The following is a 24916-nucleotide window of genomic DNA, read 5'->3' as shown; positions in this document are numbered from 1 at the left end:
GATTGATTGCTAGTTTCTTACAATAGCCTTCTGGTTTTAGAATAGAAAAGCCGTCGTCTGAACGATGGTAAAGTGGTGTATCCAACGTTTTTAATACTTAACTGGCAGCTCGATGTGTCCGCCATATTTGAAAGCGCGGCCTAGACTTCAGAAAACTAGAACCGAGAGAATGTTCTTGCTGCTATAGCAAGAAAGCCTTTCCAAGATGGCGGACAAGATTGCAGTGGAAGGGTCATAAAGTTTGTAAGTTATTTTTCTCGTTTCTTTTGTGTCATTAAGGAGGAACTTTGCTTAATGAAAACATTAAATTTATTTATATGCAAAACTGGTATTTTTCATCTCTATATACTTAAATTTGAGACGTAGTAAAGAAGTAAAGATAACAAGATTTCGACGCTCTGAACGAAGGACAACTTTCGTAATAAAAGAAATCTTAACTGTCTCTCGGAGTTTTGCGCGCACTTCTGACTCCTAAAACCTTAATTGCTAGTAGAATAATAGGATATCATGTTCCTGTTCTAAATTATCTTTCGAGTTTTGGCGCAATGTTCAGATAACTTGAGTTTTTTGTGGGGTAAACGTACGCTTCGATCTTGCTGAATTAGTTTAAACGAAACACCTTCAGAATTACCGTTTTACATTGTCTGAAGGAATTTAAAGGCTTTTCAGCTGAAAATTCAACGTCTTTTGCCACACGAAGGATTTGAAGAGTCGCTAACTTGAAGGAAAAACATCGCGGCTTTTATGGCGGGATTTTTTTAACTGTGGCTTCGCGCGTGTAGCTGCAAGGAACAGTGTTAATGATGAGAATGGGAAGGTTATTTACGACAAGGGCACTCGTCTACAGAGGTTCTTGAGTACATTTTCTGAAAACAAAGAACCTTTTGCTGTTTCTCAGAACACATTCGACAAAAGGCTGCACGTACTTCTTAAAAACTTTAAAAAATGGCGCGGTGAAAGCAAGTCAAAATACTTACATCACTTCAGTTCATTTGCATGGAAATCGCTGTCAGCTCTTATGAAGGGATTACATTCTATCTCGAACTGCCGGGAATGCCAAGTGAATCATCTGCTTTTTCAGACACAATTCCCTCTGAAAACTAATCGACTAAAAGGAGCTGACTCAGTAGCTACATCCACAAAAGAAGCAGGGAATTTGACAAAAACAACCAAGGCTGTAAAACCTTCAAAGAAGGCCATTCGGGATACTGCAAAGAGCATCTATTTGAACATTAATGAGCCATTCAAGAATCTCTACAATATCAACCTTGCTGATGCCTTTACAAAGGTACCTGAAATTGGACTAACACATGCAAAAACTAAAGTGCAAAAACAAAAGGAAAGAAGAGAAACTGCTAGGCGATTCAAAAACAGTGCTGAAGAACGGTGGTCGAAAGTTGACTGTGACACCATGCTTGGAACGAGACAGTCATTTAAACAGAGAGTTACAAAGAAAATCTCTTTATTTTGAGTCCCATGAAGAGGTAGTCTCCCTCGCAGCCGTTTTTTTTTGGATGTCACGCAACGCTCCCCCAAAAGAACGGCTGCTGACAACTGAACTACATTCCTTTCTCCGAATTGGCCAATCACAGCTCGGGTTCCATTTTCAGGAACCTTTTCGCGCCAGACTCACCTTTTGACACTCGTCCAATCAGATATCGTTTTCTACCGCGATCCTCATGTGGAAAACACAAGACAAATGGCGGTGCTTGAAGGAGCTTTTCGCAAAGCGTCGTCAAAGTTCAAAATTTTCGAGCTTAAAGCTCACCAGAAGCTTGCAATTAAAAAAGTTTTAGTCGAGAAAGAAGATGTTTTTGTTAAGTTGGATCCGGGAAATCGTTAATATATCAAGCGCTCCCGCTCGTGTTTGACCATGTTACCGATGAAAGTGGTCATATTATTTCTCTTTTGTTTTTTGTTTTCTTTTTTTTCGCTTTGTTTCTTTTCTTTTTTTAATTTTTTGCTTGATTTAGTTTTCTTTTTGTGAGTTAATCGATTCCTTTTTTATTTTTTCATTCAAAATTTTTAGAAGTAGTAAAGAATCCAGAAGCGTTAAAAACGAAATGCATCATAGTTAATTCAATTGGCAGGTGCTGAGAGGAAAAACATCCAACCTGGTCTTTTTAATAGATACAAGTACTAGCGCACTTTGAGTGTCAGTCCCTTGACAAAAAAGGAACCACCACAAAATTGCAAGATATCTCCTAAATATCTACATATTTTTAATCGTTTCTCTATTTTTACCGGCGCTGCTTTTTCTTTTTCTTTCAATAAATTTTTTACGAGGAAATGCTTCCGTGAAACATTTGAACGGGCCAAAATGATGTAACTCTGACGATCACTTAGACCTAGATTAATGCTAATTCATGAAGCATCAATTACAAATAGGGCATACAGAGCCAAAGTACTTGGTAAAGTTTTGCCATACAGCGAAGATTATACTATCGCTATCATCATCTAAAGTTTATCGTAGCCATCCCTAGACCGGAATGCCTCTCATGTTATCAGAATAATTTTTAAAAGAATCCTCGAAAAACGAAAAGACGGAGCACAACAATGAAACAGAAAAACTCTGAACAGAAATAAAATGGATGATGATCACCATCAAAGATTAATTATACACAGCACATCATCAACAATTTATCAACTGTATCACACAGAGATGAATCATGTTTTAGTCATCCGAACTATACCAGAACAAGAAAAAGAAAATGATACCTTTCTCAATTTGTCTCTCTGCCAATAAATCGATCTTTTACAAGCAAATTGGGGAGTCGCGAAAAATAAAACTTCGTTCCTTGATGATAAGAAAAACTAAAAGGGAGAAGATGACGAGTATTTTGCATAAAAAAAATTTATTTGTAATCCAATTACCATTTCCCATTAAATTTTTCAATTAATTTACTTCGAAGCAAGCCAATAAGAAGAAAAAAACATCGTGGGCCTGCAACCATCTGGTTTAGCATCAATTGAGTCTCAACTAAAAGCAATTTATTGAAACAGTTTTTCCCTTCTCTTTTTGGATGTCACGCAACGCTCCCCCAAAAGAACGGCTGCTGACAACTGAACTACATTCCTTTTTCCGAATTGGCCAATCACAGCTCGGGTTCCATTTTCAGGAACCTTTCCGCGCCAGACTCACCTTTTGACACTCGTTTAATCAGATATCGTTTTCTATCGCGATCCTCATGTGGAAAACACAAGACAAATGGCGGTGCTTGAAGGAGCTTTTCGCAAAGCGTCGTCAAAGTTCAAAATTTTCGAGCTTAAAGCTCACCAGAAGCTTGCAATTAAAAAAGTTTTAGTCGAGAAAGAAGATGTTTTTGTTAAGTTGCCTACAGGATCCGGAAAATCGTTAATAGGGAGTTTAAGCAAATCAAGCACTCCCGCTCGTGTTTGACCATGTTACCAATGAAAGTGGTCATATTATTGTTATTGTTGTTGCGTTGTACCAACGTGCGGAAAAACTCGATAATTCGGGCCGATTTCCTGTACCGGTGATAAGAAGCCACGAACATAACTAATCGGGTTCGCTCCAGCTAGCAGCGGACTGGCAAATGAAGAAGTACAAGTAGTGTAGGAGACGTTGGCCGACCTAAAATTGCAGTGTTCTCGAAGCTTCGCCCGGTTTGTTGACGGCAAGCACGCGCTTTTTTCCTCCTGATCTCCATCTGTAGGTCGAAGCAAGCGTTTAGCCCTTGGCCTAGATTGACAGGCGTCTTGTATTTCCTTTTGATTATTGATGTAATTTACTGTTTCTTATATATTCTGACTTTTATAATCTGTAGTAACCTCTTGAAATAGTGCGAATAAAGAGTTTCAGTTCAGTTTTTAGCTTCTACTTTCTCAGTTGCTCGCTCTGAAACTTTAACAACCGCTCAAACAATCAAACAATCGCGTTTGTGTCAAAGTGTTTGTGTCGTTGGCGTAGCAGTTGACGTCTATGTTAAGCGTAGATTCTATAATTTAAACGAAATTGTGAGAAGTTTTCCCAAAAATATATACTCTGTCTTTACCGGGGCACAACGATGAACATGTGAAACATTTCGAGCTCTCATCGACAAATTTCTCAGTGTTTCTCCCAATATCCACATTTTCGCGTGAAACCTTACGTCATTCAGATTTTCTGGTATGTGATTGGTCTGTTCAATAGACCGCGACCAAACCGCAAGGACAATGAGAAAGGAATGTAGTTCGGTTGTCAGTAGCCGTTCTTTTGGGGGAGCGTTGTGTGACATCCAAAAAAAAACGGCTGCGAGGGAGACTAATTAAGAGGCTAAAAGTCAGACTACGAAGAGGAAAGCACTCGAGGAGGCAAGCCTTCGAAAGGTAAAGCGTCACTCTCCAGATCCCAGTTCCCTTGACTTTGACAAAGATGGTCTCCTACAGGAAGTAAATGCAATGAAAGAGGGTGATAAGGTGAGAATAAACTAAATAAAGATACTTAAAGCAGTTGGAATAATAAAATTTTGTTTAAATCATGATAGCAAATAACTTCACTGCATACATGTATGCATGCTATCAATAAACTAACTGTCCCCTCTCTGGCCAAATGACCAGAATTACTTCCATTCCCCATAACTTTACTTTTCAGATGAAAAGATAAATAATAAAATTATAATGAAAACAAAAGTAAGTAAGTAAGTAAGTAAGGACTTTATTTATAGAGGGGGACACGTGACAGCTGAAAAGCTGACAAACCTGTGGCCCTCATATTTGCATCTTCAATATTTAGTTCACAAACATTTGTTTGTTTTAATTCTGTTTTTAAGTAGTGATTGAAATATTAGTTCCCCTTATTTACAGATCAATTTCTCTGCACTCTCTACGAAATATGGAGTATCCAAGAAGACAACAGTAGGAAACATGGTGGTGAAAGAATTTCTTAGCAAAAATGGCAAGAATTTGGAAATCTTCAAGCCCTTCAGAAAAAATAACCCACTTCTAAGAAGGCAGCTCAACAAAGCCTTTGGAGGGGAGATCACAACACCAGTGCCTCGCACAGGTGCAGCCATAAGAGAAACTCTAAGAAAAAAAATTGCAAATGGGGAATACCGCTTGGGTGAGATTATAGCTCCAAAAACCTACCAAAAGCTAACATTGGATTCCAATGGTACTCTCAAGAAAGAATGTTTCACAGTTGGTGGCAGAAAAATACCCCTACTAGAAATCAGGAAAAATCTTTTAGCAGAACATGAGGAAATGGGTTTGGTGAGAGACCACTCAGAGGCTCATTATGAGGCTATGACGTACGAAGAGCTGGAAACTCGCTTGCAGGAAATTGGAGAGTTAAAAGAGAAGCCTGGTGGTGAGACAACAAGGGAGGAGCTGGTTAACTCGCTAAAACACTGGGAGCGAACTCGACACCTGATGATCTGGTCAGACCACTCAAGTGTTATGAATCATGGCCATATCCTCTTGACGGTAAATGCAATTTATGATCCAGCATTTTATTACACATCTCAAGAGCTTGAAGGAAAGGATGTCCAAGAAATGGTGGAAAAGCCACAAATTTACCTTATGGCAAGGTGTAGAGACACCATCGAAGATCAGCTATTATACAGTGACACCCGCCTGGAGGACATCCAACAGCTCACTACAAAGATCACCTCTTCCCACAATGTATTCATCAATGAAATCTGTCGCATGTTCCATGGTGACCATCCATCACAAGAAGTTGAGAGTGGGGAGCAGTTGGGTGGAAAATTTGGCTGCTGTGGTTGCACTATGTCATCAACACAGTACTCTGACCACATAGCATCACTAAGAGCCCCACAAATCACCTTAGAAGAGCCAAGGAAGAAAGTCATTGCAGGTCCAGCAGGCAAAGAAAGGAGGAATGGAGGCGTGCAACCTTTCCAACAAATGAGTAAGGATGACATGATCAGAGAGTGCAAAGGCCGAAACCTCCCAACAGATGGTTTGCTAAAACCAGCCTTGCAGAGCCAGTTGAGGGAGGAGCTTAAGGGCATTCAGCGAGTCCCTGCACTGTGTTTTCCTGATCAAAGTGCTTCAATGAAAGACCTTAACTTAACCTAATATGAAGTTGTGCCGGTAGAACCCCTCCATGATCTCAAGGAGCACATAAATAACATCTTGAAGGAACTTCCCAAAACACATGTCTAAAACATTGTGCCCTTATCAAAAACAATATGCACTAAAAACATTTACCAGATGAGGGTAATTTTTACTCGAATTGACCAATCAGAGTGCTTTCTTTGTTTCAGTTTCCCGCCGGGTAAAGTTTACCCTAGTGGGGTAAACTTACATTAGCAATTCGCTCGTTAGAGCCCTTCTATGGGCTGTATCGACGCAAAATAATTACATTCTTTCGATTGTGCCTTCTTAAAATCGAATTTCGCGATTTGGAGTTGAAAAAGGTCCAAGACCGATCAGCTTATATCTAGGATGGCGCGCTTTTGGATTTGTAGGGATTCGAAAATTGACACTCCTTTGTTTGCAAAGTCATGTTTGTTTTACCTTTATGATAAAATATTGTTGACATGAAGGTGTTTTATTGACAGGTTTTAGGTGACAAGGGTCGCTTTCCATTCAACAAAAATCACGGGTTCAAAATGTCGGTATTTTCGCTGGCCGAATGGAACGCGTCCGACCGTATCTAAGAGGGTACACTAAAAACGTATTCCTAAAATTTCGAAAACTTATTGCGGAACTTTTCCCGTTCCATTCGATTTCTGACCGTAAATCTCGAAAATTTTGGTCAAATGGAAAGCGCCCACCGTGACACATGTAATCTTTAACCATCTTGGTGACACATGCAATCTTTAACCATCTTGGTGCCACGTCACGCTCTGAAACCTGCTGAGATGTTTGTTGATTCCACGAAAGAGGAATCAACAAACATCTCAAGATTGTCACTGTAGCCTAAACCATTTTTAAGTTCTGGAATTATTCTAGTTCTAAAATGTCACATTGGAGAACGAGGTGACGAGCGTGTACGGCACGTTCTGATTGCCATTGTTTTTTACTTCCTTTTGTTGACTGCTCGGACAATAGTGGAAATAATAGAATAACTGGTAGTTTCAATGTCAAAGTGGGTGCCGGCGTCAGAGCTTGAAGGAAATACTGATAAAACGACTTGAAATTAACGGTATAATACGGGTTGGTGTGGCTTTTTAAAAGAGAATTACGATTTTTCCAACTTGTTCAGTTTTAAAGGGCTTTTGTGAAACAACAACAGAGCTCCCCCAAATTTTTTTCTTGAGTTAAGAAAAGAACGTTTACTCCGAATGGCACCATTTTTGACTAACACTTTACTGCTGCTGAATGCACTGAGAAAAAAATATTTCCATGACGATATCTTGGCAACTCCACTCGCGAATCGGCAAAAATTGTTCGCATAATAGAGCACCCAAACACATAAAAATCTCTTGTCCTCTAGGAGTCATAACTTTAACGCGGATGTTTTCTCTGCTGCGTGACGAGACAGCAAGATGTTTACAGATTACATGTGTCACGTTTTCTGCGAGCGAAACGCTGCGCACCTTACATTACAGTTCAAACAACAACAAACATATGAAACATATGTGTGAACTGCGGTTATGAGACGTATATGAGCACGATCCTTCGCAGTAAAGCACTATTTGAGCAATAGTGAAAATCAGACCTGAAAAAAATTTCAGGCCTGTACGGGATTCGAACCACTGACCTCTGCGATACTAGTGCAGCGCTCTACCAATTGAGCTAACAAGCCAACTGGGAGCAGGCCATCAAATTAATTCGACATAAACCCGTAGATGATAAATCAAACAACAACAAACATATGAAACATATGTGTGAACTGCGGTTATGAGACGTATATGAGCACGATCCTTCGCAGTAAAGCACTATTTGAGCAATAGTGAAAATAGTAATTTCATGGTTGTTAGATAATTTCGCAGTTCACACATATGTTTCATATGTTTGTTGTTGTTTGATTTATCATCTACGGGTTTATGTCGAATTAATTTGATGGCCTGCTCCCAGTTGGCTTGTTAGCTCAATTGGTAGAGCGCTGCACTAGTATCGCAGAGGTCAGTGGTTCGAATCCCGTACAGGCCTGAAATTTTTTTCAGGTCTGATTTTCACTATTGCTCAAATAGTGCTTTACTGCGAAGGATCGTGCTCATATACATTACAGTTCAACTTGTTCATTATTCTATCGATTTCGTAAAGAAAAGGAATTTTGGAAAGGAAATTTTTGTGGAGGCTCGAGGATCCATCGTGATCTTCCAAGTTACGCTGCTAAAGTCGCCGGATAGAACGCTTTAATTAGATTACACGCCTGATACTTTGATACTTGAGCGTAGATTACTTAGTTCGATAAGTACACTCTCGAATTCGCAAGAAACACTCTTCGGAAAATCTGGAAATAAAGATTTTAAAAAAGTAGTTTCCATACATCGAAGGGTTTTGCGACTACATCAGAAGTAAAATGTGACACCACTCTCTGCAATATTCGAGTAGTTTCTCAGGAAGGAAGAAATGGCTAAACACACATGGTTTCTTTGGTGCGTGGCGTGGCACCAAGATGTTCACAGATTACAAAAGTCATGTGTCCATAGTTAGTGTCACGTTTTCTGCGAGTGAAACGCTGTGCATCGTACATTACAATTCAAAATGTTGACTGTTTTATCGATTTTCTTTAAGAACGGAAAGAAAAGGAGGACATTGTCGTGGCGTCCCGATGATCGATCGCGAGGGTGTAAGTTCGATGCTAACTAGGTCGCTAACGTCAAGAAGATGCGCGCGAGGATTGTTGAAGGATTATATTACACGCTTGATTTGCTATTGTATAAACTTGTCACCTGAAACCTGTCAATAAAACACCTTCATGTCAACAATATTTTATCCTAAAGGTAAAACAAACATGACTTTGCAAACAAAGGAGTGTCAATTTTCGAATCCCTACAAATCCAAAAGCGCGCCATCCTAGATATAAGCTGATCGGTTTTGCACCTTTTTCAACTCCAAATCGCGAAATTCGATTATAAGAAGGCACAATCGAAAGAATGTAATTATTTTGCGTCGATACAGCCCATAGAAGGGCTCTAATTGCTAATGGTAAGTTTACCCCACTAGGGTAAACTTTACCCGGCGGGAGACTGAAACAAACCAAGCACCCTGATTGGTCAATTCGGGTAAAAATTACCCTCATCTGGTAAGTGTTTTTAGTGCATATTGTTTTTGATAAGGGCACAATGTTTTAGACATGTGTTCCTAGCACCTAACTGATGAGGAAAAACCACTGTTTGAGGAGGCAATGGAAGCAGTGCTCTCTACAAAAGAAAAGTTGAGAGGAGCAGATTACCGTCTTTGCTGTATTGTTCTAGCCCTTCACCTTGGAAGCAACTACCGCCTAAGTATCAGAAGGTTATTGTATAGTCTTGCAGAACTCTGTGAATTCCTGTACACTCCTTCAGACAAGCGCACTGCCCCGTTTATTTTACGTCTACATAATGTCACATTCTCCCATGTGGTTGCCATTCGTACAGTATTTAAAATCACAGAGGTCCTGACACGAAGAAAACTCTATGGTATATATTATCATAGCATCACCTACCATGCCCCCTTCACATCACGTTTAATTTCACTTAGTTCTGTAGACACCGAAGAGGAGGAAAGAGAATTCAGCACCATAAATGCAATTAGCAAGACAACCTCCAATGGTCATCCAGAACATATAATTGCAAATTGTATAGTTCGCACTCAAGCAGAGAGAAAGTTTAAATCAACCAGAAGTAGCTTTCTTGAACAGCAGTCAAAGATTGCAAAGTTTTCCAATAACCCTCCACAGTTCCCTGACACAGTAATTCCGTGTAAACTTCTTGACAATGAACTTTATCAGGCTCATTTAGAAACTATTAATGATTTTCTTCTTTGTGGAAAAGGGGTGTGGTGGCACGTTAACGAAGATGGCAAGGAAATTGTGTTTCATGATGGAAAAGGATGGCCAGAATTTCAAGAGCAAGGCCCCCCTCTGCACCACTTTCGTTCTTCTTCCTTTGAGAGTGAAGGCAACTATCTTAAGGCAAAGTGGCAAGAGTGCTTGAACCATGGGAGCCTCCACTTACCTATAAGGAAAGTGGAAGTCTACCACACTGATGGGTACCTAGCATATACTGAGTATCACAGAGTGTTTAGAGATGAGGAATGGCCAGAGCTAGAAGATCATACCGCTGAAGAAAACCAAACTGATGCAAACAACCAGATTGATCTTTCTTTGCCTGGTGATCAAGAAAGTTTAGAAGAACAAGAAGAATCGGATGTACTGATCACAAGTTTGGCTTACACTTCTGTAAATGGTGATGCTGCTGAGCTGAGTGAAGATGACTGTGATGTTGTTGATGATGATCAAGGCACTGGCAAAGAGGGAAGTCTAACAACTGCAAATTATCATATCAACTCACCTGGTATTCCTCCTACATCAATTCTCCAAGATGAAAGTAACTCAGCAGATAATGATGTCAATCAGCGAGCAGAAAAGGATTCTAAATTAACAGAAATGGAGAAAAATCAGCAAGATGGTAACATCCTCCAAACAAAAATTGCCAAGTCTGTTGCCAAGGTATTAGGCGCAACACCTCTCGTAAAAACACTTGACAAAGCAAGAAATGCGCTGCGTGAAAAACGAAACAGAAACGACAAGTATTGCCATGACAAGTACAAAGATACTTTGGCCTGTGTTCAGACACAAGTGCTTGCTGCTCACAAGAGTGTATCACAAGAAATAGAGCAATGGGAAAAGGAATTTCTCCTACAGCATGGGTTTGCACCAACATATAAAACTACGAACAAGAGGAAAAAATAAAAGCTGCATACAAGAAAAAGAAATTGAGCAAGGAACTGCTCAAATACTAGAAAATAACAGTGTATATTCATCCATGATAAGTTGAACATTAACTAAAATAGCTTTGATCGAGTGAATTATTGTTCAAAGAATTCTACTTTCTAGTTCAAAAAGATCTCATTGTTTTGGACGCAAGAAAGAAACATTTAATTGTGTAGTTATTGCCACTAAAAACTGCTCGATACTGTTTGCAATATTACTATTTAGTGGTTTGACAGGTGTAGGTCTATCTGTACCCGAAAAGTAAAAACAAGGCTGTTTTGAGCCTACAGTTGTGATACCAACAACTCTTGATCTATTTCAGCTTAGTAAGGGCAGGTTTCTGCCGTAGAAAAGCGGTTTTTTTTGGTGATCTGTCTCACAAGAACCTAGGCATATAGTTTGCTAACAGGTTGCAAATTCAAATCATGCATATTTTTCCCACCAAGAAAGTTCTTTTTATAAAATTTCCTACCCATGTATCATGTGCAACTAAGAGGTTAACAGTGAGAAAAAATGTCAAAAGTTATGGGCTAAACGAATTGATCCGCAGGATTACAGAAGATTGAGAGAACCTGTTGGTGGAAATTCTGTAATAATTTTTGCGATAGCCGGACATTTAGCCTATTTGAGACCATGATGATACTTCAAATATGTAATCAGCAAAGAAACTAGTAACTCTTATCCCATGATTGACCCAGTTATTTCGTTTGTGTAACTCAACACAAGGAAAGACACATTGTTTGCCCAGATTTTATTCAATATTCTGTGAATATTCCAATGAATTACTTGTCAAAATGCATGTAATTAGATACATGCCATGTGGTTTTTTTGTCCACATCGGTTTTGACTCCTTGCAACGTTCAAACTTCGAGGACTCTTGCCACAGCATGTTCTTCAAGTTTAAACGCCAGTCCTTCCTTATCAAGATTGGTTCTGGTAAGACGAAGATCCACAAAATGGCTCGGTGGCATCTGAACTGGCTTGTTGGCCCTGAAGAGTAAAAGATCAAGGATAACTCGTGACGTTCCGTCCTAAAATATGAGGTATAAAAGTAAAAGAAATTGATTTATCGTCTAATTCCAAGGTCTTAAAAGCCTTACTAGTAACCTCGGAGTTCCAGATAGTTTCCATCAGTGTAAGTTAAAATCGTGATGGAATCGTAAGCGAACAAACTGGAGCCTCAGTTTCCTCTGTAACTATGAAGTGTAGTTGCTAAAGCAGTGATTGCAAAATTAGATGGCAAAATCTCGACGGTGACTTAAACCGTTCAGCAAAACTGCTTCTGCTTATAATTTGTGCTATTACCACAAGACAATCATTTTCCAATTTCAATTATCGCACTACCGTTACTGGAATTCTTCTTTCCAAAAGTAATGTCCGTTTATCTTTGCAGTATGAACCTTACTGAAACAGGCGAAATAAAAATAATCTTCTTGACCATTGGGCCTCAAGAATTAAATTCGTATTTCTCACAGCTAGCAGCTACATTCTTCCCTATGGAGATGCAGAGAAAATTTATTGTCACGTTTGATAACTTTTCTAATTCTCTTTATAACGTAGTTAAAAAAAAATTCTTTTTAAGGAGCTCAGGAAAGTCCACGAAGAATGAGTTAGATACATGTTAATCTATGTGCACATATAATTACCTGTAATTGTTTTCATATCGGCATTTCAGAGTTTTGCCTCCTTCAACCATCAGGTATATGATAGTGTCTCCCTTGATTATTCCATCACAAGGAGTCATTTTCTCTGAGGTTGGTTCCCAGCCAAGAGTCCTTTTCTGCATGACAGGGCCGTCCATGGGAAAGTTGCCTCCTTGAAAATTGGTCTTGTGCATAAGGGTGTTGCCTTTGAGGCTGTCCAAGTAGAAAGTATTTCAAAACACAGAATGGGTAATACATAACGAACAACAGCGGCAGAAAAATCTTTAGTTCTTTTAACGTAGAAGAAAGATTGAAATAGGAATGAGACTGGTATTGTGCGATACGACAAGGCGGTTTTTGTCAATTCTTATAAATGCATCATACACGTGGCAGACTTTTTAAACTAAAGCGTCGATAGTTAAATAACAATGCATATTATTAAAAACTGAATAATTGGACAATGCAATTCAAGACTTTTTATTGGTTTAGCCATTATAGTCATAATCTAATATCTGTACATTGTGACATCCGGTTTCTTCTTAAAAAATAAAGTCCAGAAGATTTGCCTAATATCTTGGGAGCGTTTTTTTAATAAAACAATTTTTCCACTCGCTCTTGTTGGATATGAGATGATTATAACCAACTCGGCGCTACGAAGCTCTTTGGCTATCTATCATCTCATATCCAACGCGCGCTAATGAAATAATTGTTAAATATGCTGCGTAGTGACATAATGTAGGGCGGGAACCGAAAAATTCCGTGCGGAGCCCTGACGAGATATAGATTAAAAATTTATACAAAACTGGATTACAGCGTTTCAATTAATAGAAAAATCCGTCATGCAAGAATTTGAAATTGTTTGTTAGACAGAAGGTAATTATAATTATGGCGAAAACAATATTTTGAAAACTGGTATCTAAACCTTTATTTACGGGACCTCAGCATTTTTCGATATGGTAAGGCGATTTTTATCAACTTTAATCATTACATCATACATTTGTTAACATTTTTAAAACTGCGGCGTCGATAGGTATATCACATTTACATAATATGTTGCGTTGTTACGTAATGTGGGTTGAGGGCCGGTAAATTCTTTTCTTTTTGGTTTCTATAACTCGAGCACCAAGAAGCGCAAGACTAAAAAAAAATCAGAAAGGTATCAAAGTGAGTCATTTGCAGTCTCCCGACATTGCATTTCATAGCCCCGTAAATGCCCCACCCCTCCCCCCTCCCCTCCTTCCCCGCTGAAGCAAGAGTCGTTTTTCTGTACGTGTGATGCATTTCCATTAGTTTTAGGTTGCATATATTGCACCCAAATTGAGAGACCCAAACAGACTTTATCTGACCGTACGATACCGATAATGCCATGCGGAGCTCAGACAAGAGATGAAAAAAGAATTGATTCCAAACGGATTACAGTTGTATTATTAAACGGAAATCCCTCTAGTACGAATTTGAGATTGACCTTGAGCTAATGTGGGTGCAATGCACTTTCATCAGTTTTAAGTTGCGCACAAAGTTCGTGTCAGATCAGAAAATCAATTGGGACATGTCTGCCTAGCTGGTCACGTTCGTGGCTCTATAAATTTGGCAAAAATGTAGCTACATGTATGATGTATCGATAACAATTGATAAAAACTACTTTACTATTAATCTCGAAAAATACTGAGGTCCTGTAAACAAACGTTTAGATACCACTCTTCAAAGGATTTTTGTCGGTATAATTATAATGCCCTTCTGTCTAATAAACAATTTCATATTCGTAAGAGACGGATTTTTCTGTAAATTGAACCCCTGTAATCTCTCACCCCATTAAATTATGTAACGACGCAACGTATTGAGCAATGTTATGCAACTATCGAGGCTTCAGTTTAAAAAGTCTGCTACATGTATGATGTATTGATAAGAATTTATAAACACCGCCTCATCGTATCGTAAAATACCAGTTCCTGTGTACCGATGCTTGGATGTCACTTTTAAAAGGATTTTTTATGAACAATCAAATTGGTAGGTGACGGATTTCCGTTAATTGTACCTGTATAATGCAGTATGGAATGAACTCTCTATCTAGCTCTTGTCTCCTTCCCCTTAGAAAAGAATATAGCAGCTACCTGGGAGAAATACGAATTTAATTTGTGAGGCTCAATGATGAAGATTAATTTTATTATTTCACCTATTTCAGTAAGGTTCATACTGCAAAGAGAAACGAACAGTGCTGATGGAAAGAGGAAAACGTTTGAGTATATATATATGAAACAGTAGCTCTAGTCCCATCTATGTGGGACGAGAGGACAAAAAGTGTCTGCGCATGCTCAAAAACTTTACGCATGCGTATGAATGAAAATGTATAAGTGTGCATGCGTGGTTTATTTCAGTTAGGTCCTGCGCATGCTTGAAAAGATTATACGCATGCGCAATGGTGATAGAGTCGTTTTTAAGTGCGTTTTAAGTTAAAAAACCGTCACCGTTAATTGTACCTGTATAATGCGGTATGGAATGGTTGGGTTTCAGGTGACGTCACAAGCTTTGCTGAAGTTAGTGTCCGCCATGTTGGTGTCCCTCGGGTGTCAAATTTATGAATAATTAGTCGATTTCTATAGTGAAGCCCTCTCTCTTATCGCCGTATTATTTCGCCAACTACATGAATATCCAGGAAGAAAAAAGCGATAAAAGTATCTGGCATTCATCTTAAGGTATCCCAGTGCTCTCTGAGTATGCCGAAAGCTTAGAGAGTTGGAAGGAAAGATGTTTGCAAAAGATCTCGGTCATTGGGGTTGACCCTGCAAGCATACCAGCCGAGAAGTTCAGTCCAAAATGCTTGCCTCCTGTGGAAGCGTCGGACTTGCTGAGTTACCTCGTTCTTGAGAACAGCTTCTACACCAAGAAGCAGTTCAAGGCGTTCAAGAGTCTAGAGGCGTTTAATCAAATGGTGTCGGGATTTGTAACCTCAGTTGTAGGCAAAGTAATCGCCGGCAAGTATGCCGTGAGAGCACGAGTTTGGCATTCACAGCATATGAATGAGCCTTTAGTGAACATTTGGGTCATTTCCGAAAACGATGGGACTATTTTGTCAGCCCATTGCTTGGGATGCAAAGCTGGACTGGCTGAGTCATGCTCACATATCGCGAGTGTTTTATTTATGTTAGAGGCAACTACTAGAATTCATGGCAAGGTCGCTGGGTGTCACGAAAACTCAGACACCGAAAACTCAGGTCCCTCGAAGTGTTCTCCAAGCTTCCGAAGCGCTCCATAATTCGATAGTGCATAGCATAAAGCATGAACCAATTTTTTTTATAATATAACCGGTGGAATAATGCAACAAATCCGACGCGAAAGACGAACAACAATATCAAGAGTGATTCTTCAGTGAGGCGAATCGTGACGGCGCTGATGCCGAGTCTTCTTTCGCGTTGTTTTTCTCTTTCTGCCTCATTTAAGAACTTTAGCCCAAGGGTCGCAAAATTGTCTTCGTTTTGGGACTGGTGGGCCGAGTCTCTGTTTGTATCCATTATTATCGCGAAATATTTAAGAATTTTAACAGAGCGACAACAAGGATCTGTGCGACGAAGTACAAAAAGGTAAACACACGTCCCTTTCGGCTCGTCAAAATCACGCCACATTTTAATACTTTGGTGTTGGAGCGAGCGCATTTGATCCCTTTAACTGTGAATGAAAAGTTCAAAAATTAACGGGAAAAATAGAGGAAATCTAAGCTAAATGAAGTCTTCTGTCACTCTAAAATGTTTTACTACTCAACCATCGGACGATTTTGCGAAATGTGCAACTTGCGGCCTTGCTTTTGCTGCTTCAGTTGGATGAAGACCCAAAAGGTCAAAATACACGAGGGATTACCAGGAGTGATCATGAGTCGAATTTATCTCTTCAATTTTCGAGGAGTCTGAGTTTTCGGGGTGTGAGTTTTCGTGACACCCCAAGCTTACTTGCACTCAGGTAAAATGCTCATGGATTTTGCCGACATAGGTCAATGAAGTGCCGTATGCGAGGGCTAAAGACATCGATTTCTCATCGGCTAAGAAGCTCAAAGAAAAGTTCGACCAAAAAATCGAGGATCTACTTCTTCCCCTTGATTTGTGATGATCTTAGGTATAGCGCGTTAGATCATATATATAATGAATTTTGCGCTATAGAAATAATAAAATTATTAAATTATTATACGAAAAAATCCTTAGTCTTTATGCTTTCCACTTTTGCTCGAACAGCCAACAATAATGCATAAAACCATCCCTTCTTTCTCACATGAACTCTTCGTTAGATACGGTTTGTTTACGCTCGAGGGACACCAAGATGGCGGATAGTAACCGTTGCTAAGGCATTGGTCACGTGGGTGAAACCCAAGGATAAACTCTCTATTTAACTCTTGTTTACTTCCCTTTAGAAAAGAATATAGCAGCTACCTGGGAGAAATACGAATTTAATCTGTGAGGTTCAATGATGAAGAAGATTAATTTTATTTGACCTATTTCAGTAAGGTTCATACTGCAAAGAAAAACGAACAGTGCTGATGGCAAGAGGATTTTCATAGCAGTTTAGCACGTCTAACCTCTGGGATTGGAGAGGGCCTGGGTCCGAGTTTGTAAAGAAATTAAAAAACGGCGCGAATGTGAGTGGAATAAAGTAATGTTGGTGAACGACTGAAAGTTGAACACTCGAAAACGGTGAACTTGTTCCAACCTTTTGGATTTGTTCATCTATTTTAGGATGCGGAGTAGCCCAGGTATTAGGCACTGCCTGGGGTCAGCCTCGTTCTAGTCATTTTATTCCTCAACTTTACTCAGTTCGTGGCACTCATGCACTCACGGTAAGACATGACCACTAACAAATATCTCTTCCTCTTTCCTGCTCTTGTCGCGTAAAACATGTAAATATGCTATGACTTGATTAAAATTTGATGGAAAGATAATCATGAGACAGTTACAACGCCTGCTGGTATTCCGTATTTTCCCCCGGTTTCTATGCTCTGTGGTTCATTTTTCCCGAGAAATGGGTATGTTCATGAGCATGGTGATGCGTTGTTTGAATACCCTTTTCGTTCGATTTTTTTTTTCTGATAATTTTAATTGCGTCGATGTATCGTTATTTTCCTCACTTGCGGAATTTTGTATAGAATTTAAAACACTTTCGTCACTGCTAGAGATCACACTCGCGCGTTACAGTTTATTTTTTAATTAAGATTTGAACTAAAGTAAACATTTTTATTGAGAAAAAAATGCCATCGCTAGTTCGTGAGAGAGAAGAGAGATTGATTGGAGACGTAACGTGAGCTGTACTCCTTCGCGTATGAAGTGTTTTGATAATGGAGAATATGGAAGGACCGTGATTCGTCCGGATCACCTATGGAAGGTGAGTAAGTCTGAGCGTTTAAGACAATTATCGTAGAAATATATTAAAATGTATGATTTCCTTCTCATGTAGAGTCTTCGAAAAGAAGAGAAAGCAGCGAGCAAAGAGAACTCGTCCTTATAAGCTAAAAAGAGAAAATCCCAGCACCCTCCTTTACTACCAGAAATGACTATAGACCACATGTCTGCAAAGACAGGTCCATTGAACACAGAATCGAACAGAGGTGTCGCAGGTAACACCTAGAGAGTATGATGCGATAGAAGTTTCTAATTAGGGTTAGCAGATGGGATACATTTCTAAACTTAGTATGGTCACAAATAAAATTCGACAAAAAAAATTGTTTACAATTATTTTGTCTTTGTTTCGCGTAAACATACACACATACTATCCCCCTACTACAGTGGTTACACAGTGTTCATTTCCTCCTCTTTTTCACCATCATCATCATCACTTTCATCCAATAACGGTTAGTTGATCAGACGATTCAATAGGAATTTTCTCCTGTCCACGGCAGCCTCTAATGCCTCCTCCCAATCCATACCGTCTTCTTTCATCAGTCGTCGAGCGGTATGCATGACTTGCCTATGTATTTTATCCTGTTTAATACGGTTATACCACTTTAGACGATGCAAGTATAACCTTCGCAACTTACGCTTAGCTAAAGGTAAGAGCGAATTGTCATACTCGGATGCCCCCTCTTTTTCCTGTTCTTCTTCTTGTTCAGCCAAAGTTGTTTTCATATCATCTTCCACTTCCTGTTTCAATTCTGACCATGGATTCATACTGACAATGTCATCATCATCATCGTCACCGTCATCCTTGTCTTCATCTTCACCTACATCATCATCATCATCTGTGTTCTCAGACTCTTCATCTTCTTCTAGTGGTTCGCCAAAGACATCTAGATCCTGAGAATTATCAGTCATGGTCACACACACACACACACACACACACACACACACGCACTATAAGTTTTCTCGATGTGTACTTGCTGGTGGTTGTTCGTAAATGATTTCTGTCCATTGTGTAGGGCTGTTTTAAAGTTTCACTTTTCTAGGATACATTCGCATACATCCTTCATGTGTCAAAAGATGACTGAATACACGGTGGACATCTTTACTAGCAGGATGTAAATCCGGGGTGATATACCCATAGGGTCGCTGAGTTGCCTCAGAATACACCTGCATAATATCTTGCCATTCCATGGGAAAGGCTTGTAACAATAAATGTTTGAAACCCAGTTGATCGCGTGGGTTTTTGAAAGCAACTTCGTAATAAGCATTTCTTGAAATACTTTTTGCATATTTGCCAGGTGGAAACATATCTTGACAAATATAGATGACAGTAATGTTACGATGATGAGAATGTTTGGTGAAAAGGTCTAACACTTCTTTATCGTCTCCTTCAGTCATAAGACCATCCATGACCAGTAGTCCACCATCTTTAGGGAACCATTGCTTTAACTGTTTTTCATCGGGTAGGTTATCGTGAAATTTTATACCCTGTTGATGCATCTCACGGAATCCATCTTGCCAAGCACCGTAACAGTAGTGAATGACGGCAGGGGGTGACGCAAACAATTCATCCAAATGTTGTAGCAGTAATGATCTATCTATTAGATATGATGCTTATTATAATTTAGGGTTGCGGGAAATTAATTGTTTGGTGACCAAGAACTCTAACAGCTATAACCTAAGGAAATCCCTGAATGTTGTACTTAATAGGCCCAAAACCGAACTGGGTCGTAGGTCCTTTACTCATAGATCTGCAGTAGCATGGAATGCACTTCCCGATAATGTTAAAGATTCTCCAAATTTATCTATTTTTAAATATAACCTAAAACAATTCAAGCAAACTGTCATGAATATTAATTTTGAAAAGGGAGGTAATGTTATACAAAACATGAAATCAAATTTTCACTATTACTAAAATTTTATGGTTTACTTAATTTATTCAACTTATAAATTTTATCTTATCTGTATTTTATATAATTATAGACAAATTAGTTTAGGCAGGTCCACATCAGCTGTAAAGTTGCGCAAATTTTAACCTGCGTTACCAAATAAAGTTATGATGATGATGATGATGATGATGATGATGATGATTTGGTGAAGCAAGTTTTACCGCATCCCGAAGGACCAACGATGAATATGCTACTGGGTGATTTGAATTTGAATCCCTCACTCCACCTTTGTGATAGATCGAATGACTGAGTCGGGTCTGTAGTCAAGGTTGGAATGGAATGGGTATTCACAGTTGAAGGGAACCGTTGATTTGGGTTGACCTTTGAATTCACGCATGAATTTTTCTCGTGACGCTCTTTCTTATCCGAACGCGTGAATGCTCTATTGCAGTTGCGGCAAAGTTGTGGCATTATCCGATCAGAAGTTTATCAAGGTAACACGACTCCCATTTCGTGTCACAGCAATACTAATGAAAAATGTAAGGTTCTCTGCTTTTTATGTATTATTGTCTCAGCACGTTCCTTATCCTATCATCCTCTTCACCCGTGTGTAAGATATCTTTGTTCTTGTTAGATTTTGATAATGTGTCTAGCTTGGCACAGAGTTGATCGTATTTTTTCTGTAATTCAATCAATTCAGTTTTCACCCGCGTGTGGTGAGATATCTTGGGTGTCTTTTCTTGCCTTCCTTCCAGTACTTGTCGCTCACTTTTTCGCTGTTGTAGCAAGGATTGATAGTGTTCTTTGTGTGCAGCAAGATTCTTTTCAATCTCTTGAATCGCTTCATCTAAGACCGTACATTCTACTTGATGGTATGCTTCATTGACACGTTTCTGAGCTTGAGGACTTTGCATCTTAGGGTAACTTTTCATTGATTTCATCCTTTTGGGGAATGTTCCGTTCTCGGCGTGTTTTTTATATTCCTTCAACACATTTTCCTGATACTTTACGCGTGCATGAACAGCATGCATTTTTCGTCGATACGACTTTAGAACCGCGGAAAGATCCTGACTTGTGGAGTTCCACAGGGAAGTATCTCAGGCCCCTTGCTCCTCAGGGTTTTACACAAACGATCTTCCCCTGGTGCTGCAAAGGTGTAGCTCCTAGAGTTATGTAGACGATAAGAGGCTCATCATCCCTTTCCAACTAAAAGATACCGCGCATGCTCAGTGTAACCGACTTAAACAATGACCTTCTTCAAACTGCCGAATGGTGCTCTAATAATTAGCTTTTATTGAACCCAAGTAAAACCAAATTGATGGTGTTTGGGAGCAGACAAATGCGCTCAAAGCTAGGGAAATACAATCATGTTAAGCCTCTTCTTAAAGAACTCAACTGGCTCCCAGTGGCAAATAAACTGTATCTACGCGACGCCATAATGACTGTCAAATGTATGACAGAACGAGCCCCTAAACACCTCTCCTTCCAATATATCAAACGCGAGGAGGTGAGCAGCCGTAAGACCAGAAACTGCCAAATGTTGCATATCCCCCTTTTTAAAACTAGTAGTGGTCAAAAGACTTTATTTTAGATCAGTTGATACTTGGAATAATCTTGAGCACTCTTTTAAGATTTGTGATTCAACACACGTTTTTAAGCATCGCCTTATTAATAAGATACGTGATAATTTTGTAGACTAATATTTAACAATTATTCGCCGAAGGCGAGGTGAATATCGTCGAATAATCCCCGACACGAAGTCGAGGGAATTATTCGACAATATTCACCGAACCTGAGGCAAATAATTGTTTTAGTATAATTTCCGAGCAGAACAACAAAGAAATTTCTAAAATCATAACATTTTAGTAACATTTATTAACATTTTATTTTAACATTTTATATAAACCGCGTGGAGCGGTTTATATAGCGTCATATAGGGAACCGCTGCACCAATCAGATTGCTAGAAACTCTTTGCTTAGCTCTGAAATTATACTAATATGCATTACATATTATATAGTATTGTCATTATTATACTGTATTGTCACGGTATATTGATTTTATTCAGGATATTGTCTTTGAAAAGCCCCACAGGGGAAAGTCAATAAAGTATGTAAATGTAAATGTAAATGTCAAAACCGAATGTTAGGGGTCCGCCCTTTGTAACACGAAATGTCCCTGTTTGCTTGCCTTTGAAATATTCAGATGGAGAGGGTTTTTGTCATGGTAGTACTTTATAAGCGAAATCGCCGTAACTACACTTGATTTATTTGTTTGATTTAATCACAGGAGTGATTTGTTTACATTGACTTCTCAATATAGAACATCTTTAGTTTAAAGTGTAGGAACTGACCACTAAGAAAACTTGTTTACGTCACAGAGCCTTATTACATCCGCCTTTTTTTTAGGTAGCCAGATGTCACAAATGAGCACAAGAAATATAGTTGGCATAAGGGCTCAAGATTTGACATTGACAATCGTAGACCAATTTCTGTTCTTTCTAAATTTAGTAAATTATTTGAAAAAGCTATGTACTATCGCCTCTACAGTTATTTGGAGGAATTAAAGGTACTTTATCCACTTCAGTTTGGTTTCAGAGAAAAATGTTCGACTACCCATGCTCTTATTTCTATCACTGAATCTTTTCGGCAGTCCACTGACAATAATGAATTTGGTTGTGATCTATTTATAGACCTGAAAAAAGCATTTGACACTGTTAATCATACAATCCCATTAACTAACCTTAACCACTATGGAATTAGAGGTTTTGTGCTTGATTTGTTTAAATCTTACTTATTCTAAAGAGAACAATTTGTAAATGTTAATGGACATAACTCACCTTCATTGCATGTGACCTGTGGTGTCCCACAAGGATCTATTTTAGGACCCCTTTTATTCTTATTATATGTAAACGATTTGCCCAATACTTCTAACTTACTAACATTTCATCTATTTGCTGATGATAATAACATTTATTTTTCTAGCAAAAACCTTAGTCACCTTGAAACAAACCTAAATCTTGAATTAAAATCTGTTGCTGAATGGATGAAATGTAATCGATTAGCACTTAGTTTTTCTAAAACTAACTTTATTGTTTTTCGTTCCAATAAACTTAAACCGAATTAGTCACTAAGAATTAAAATTGATAATGTACCTGTTAAACAAGTTGACTCCACTTAGTACCTGGGCATAACATTTGATTTTACCTTAACATGGAAAAGTCATATTAATGAGCTTTGCTTGAAACTATCCAAAACTGTAGGTATCTCGTCTAAAGTGAGACACTTTGTCAACAAAGATATTCTTATCATGCTTTATTACTCCCTTATCTATCCATTCCTCACTTATGGCGTCTATGTCTGGGGTTTAACCTTTCCCTCATTTCTAACAAAATTATTTATTATCCAAAATAAAGCAATCAGAATAATATCTTTCTCTGAGCCAAAATCCCATTCTGAGCCTCTGTTTAAATCCTTCAAATCTTCTTAAGCTCAATGATGTTATTGAATTACAGATCCTTTCCTATGTTTATCAGTGGTCAGATAGACTGTTACCCCCTTGTTTCAGTAAATATTTCAAATTTACATCCTCTGTTCATTTCTATTCAACGTGGCAATCATGTAACAAAAATCTGTATGTAGCCTCAGTTAATACTACTCAATATAGCCTACGGTCCCTAAAATTCACTGGCCCTCCCTCGCCTTTGGATCTTTTTCTCTTTTTTCCTTTGCTGAACTATGTTTAGTTGCTATGTAAATTTAACCTATATACCTTGTAAAATCGAGCTGAGTTAAAATAAATCATAATCATAATCAAATTTTCATCCATTGAAAGTCTACAAGATATGGCTTATTTTTCAAGTCTGCGGTGATAGCAAGTGAGTTACCAAGTTCTCCCCAATTATCTGACTAGCATTGAATTCACCCAAAACGAGAATGTACAGGCTGATCGTTATCTCGCATAGACTTACTTACTCGTAGGGTTTTCCAGTGCCTTCTCCTTCGATGGTAACTGCATGCATGACCATTGATGCTGTTAATGGTATCGCCTAAAAAACCTCAATATTGGAAACAAAAAAAATATCAAAGAGGCGTTTGGAGCTGAAGCTCAACATTCCTATGTTTTAAGCCTTACGCCAGAAAACTTTACAAGATGTTATCAAAGTTACATGACTTGGCACAGGTGTCATCTTCACGGTATCGGCGATAAACTGGCTATGTACTGAGAAAAAAATCTTTAAAACTTTATAGAATCAAAACTGTCTTGTCACAGAACTCTCTGATGATGCAGATATCTCTGCTACAAGTTTATTAGGTATAACGTTATCCTGCATTGAATCAAACACTCCACGGACTAAGTTTGACCGTTATGAAACCGAAGACGGGTGACAATCCCTTTCAATATTTTTGGAACCTTTTGCTTAGGAATTGAGATTCAATTGACGTTGCGATGTTTTGGCAAGTTAAGCCTGAAGTCGTCCACAAGGTGTTTTATAATCACATGGTCACCATCAAACACTCAAACACTCCACAGACTTTTTTTTTTTACTGTTACACCACGGTGGTGTAACAGTAAGGTTGAACGCTTGAAAAACTTGAAAAAAAAAAGTACTAATAACTGAGTTGCAATTTACTTACTTGCTTTGAATGAGACATCTTGAGATCTTACTTTCCTGAGGCTCAAACGCTTCCAACAAGTGGTGCTTCAATTCGATGGTTTGACTGGTAGGTGAAGCTTACAGGTTTCTAACTTGCACCTTTTGCCAAATTTATAGTGCCACAAATGTGACCAGCTAAGAAGACAATACGCAATTGGTTTTTTGATATAGCAACCGAACTTCGTGCGCAACTTGTAACGTATGCAAAAGCATTCCACCCACCATGCATGTGTTGCTTTACGCGTACAAAATAACTGGGTAAATCATGGGAAAAGAGTTACTAGTTTCTTTGCTGTTTATTTCAAGTATATCATTACCGTCTCAAATAGACTAAATGCCCGGCCATCAAAAGTTTCCATAGAGTTTTCAGCCTCTTGAACTTTGTTCTTACTGTTAACTTCCGAGTCACACATGATATTTCGTGAGATGGAAATTTCATAAAAAGTACTTTCTTGACAGGAAAAATATGCAGGATTCGGCTTTACAACCTGTTAGCAAATGACCATCCTCGGAGACCCAGGGG

The 24916-nt window shown here is 38.7% G+C and overlaps 3 protein-coding genes across 3 annotated transcripts; 1 reads left to right on the top strand and 2 right to left on the bottom strand.

Moving 5' to 3' along the window:
- The first annotated feature begins 1310 nt into the window (after positions 1 to 1310).
- Positions 1311 to 6185, top strand: LOC148743577 (uncharacterized). The gene is made up of 3 exons (XM_088751434.1): positions 1311 to 1484; positions 4276 to 4419; positions 4807 to 6185. Exons 1-3 carry the CDS (start codon positions 1311 to 1313, stop codon positions 6037 to 6039), a joined length of 1551 nt encoding a protein of 516 aa, XP_088607560.1. The 3' UTR covers positions 6040 to 6185.
- LOC148743575 (GFP-like fluorescent chromoprotein amFP486) lies at positions 1446 to 23750 on the bottom strand. Its single transcript, XM_088727834.1, has 5 exons — positions 23711 to 23750; positions 14510 to 14585; positions 12478 to 12687; positions 10410 to 11821; positions 1446 to 4383 (listed from the first exon to the last, which is right to left on the bottom strand). The coding sequence occupies exons 3-4, from the start codon at positions 12666 to 12668 to the stop codon at positions 11692 to 11694; spliced, it is 321 nt and encodes a 106-aa protein (XP_088583960.1). The 5' UTR covers positions 12669 to 12687; positions 14510 to 14585; positions 23711 to 23750; the 3' UTR covers positions 1446 to 4383; positions 10410 to 11691.
- LOC148743576 (uncharacterized) lies at positions 18873 to 20209 on the bottom strand. Its single transcript, XM_088727860.1, has 2 exons — positions 19941 to 20209; positions 18873 to 19443 (listed from the first exon to the last, which is right to left on the bottom strand). Exons 1-2 carry the CDS (start codon positions 20207 to 20209, stop codon positions 18873 to 18875), a joined length of 840 nt encoding a protein of 279 aa, XP_088583986.1.
- Positions 23751 to 24916: the final 1166 nt, after the last annotated feature.

This window comes from Stylophora pistillata, chromosome 1 (assembly GCF_964205215.1).
Source record: "Stylophora pistillata chromosome 1, jaStyPist1.2, whole genome shotgun sequence".
Lineage (NCBI taxonomy): Eukaryota > Metazoa > Cnidaria > Anthozoa > Scleractinia > Pocilloporidae > Stylophora > Stylophora pistillata.
The sequence above is the reverse complement of the archived record's forward strand: the minus strand, read 5'-3'. Positions and strand labels throughout refer to the sequence as shown.

Excerpts from the sequence above, each read along its gene's own strand:
- LOC148743577 (XM_088751434.1), top strand. The coding sequence starts at position 1,311 with ATGCAAAAACTAAAGTGCAAAAACAAAAGGAAAGAAGAGAAACTGCTA. Across the intron at positions 1,485-4,275 it reads ATTTTGAGTCCCATGAAGAG|GCTAAAAGTCAGACTACGAA; the intron begins GTAGTCTCCCTC and ends ACTAATTAAGAG. Across the intron at positions 4,420-4,806 it reads CAATGAAAGAGGGTGATAAG|ATCAATTTCTCTGCACTCTC; the intron begins GTGAGAATAAAC and ends CCTTATTTACAG.
- LOC148743575 (XM_088727834.1), bottom strand. The coding sequence starts at position 12,668 with ATGCACAAGACCAATTTTCAAGGAGGCAACTTTCCCATGGACGGCCCT. Across the intron at positions 11,822-12,477 it reads CGATATGAAAACAATTACAG|GGCCAACAAGCCAGTTCAGA; the intron begins GTAATTATATGT and ends TTTACTCTTCAG.
- LOC148743576 (XM_088727860.1), bottom strand. The coding sequence starts at position 20,209 with ATGCCACAACTTTGCCGCAACTGCAATAGAGCATTCACGCGTTCGGAT. Across the intron at positions 19,444-19,940 it reads GGTAAAACTTGCTTCACCAA|ATCATTACTGCTACAACATT; the intron begins ATCATCATCATC and ends TCTAATAGATAG.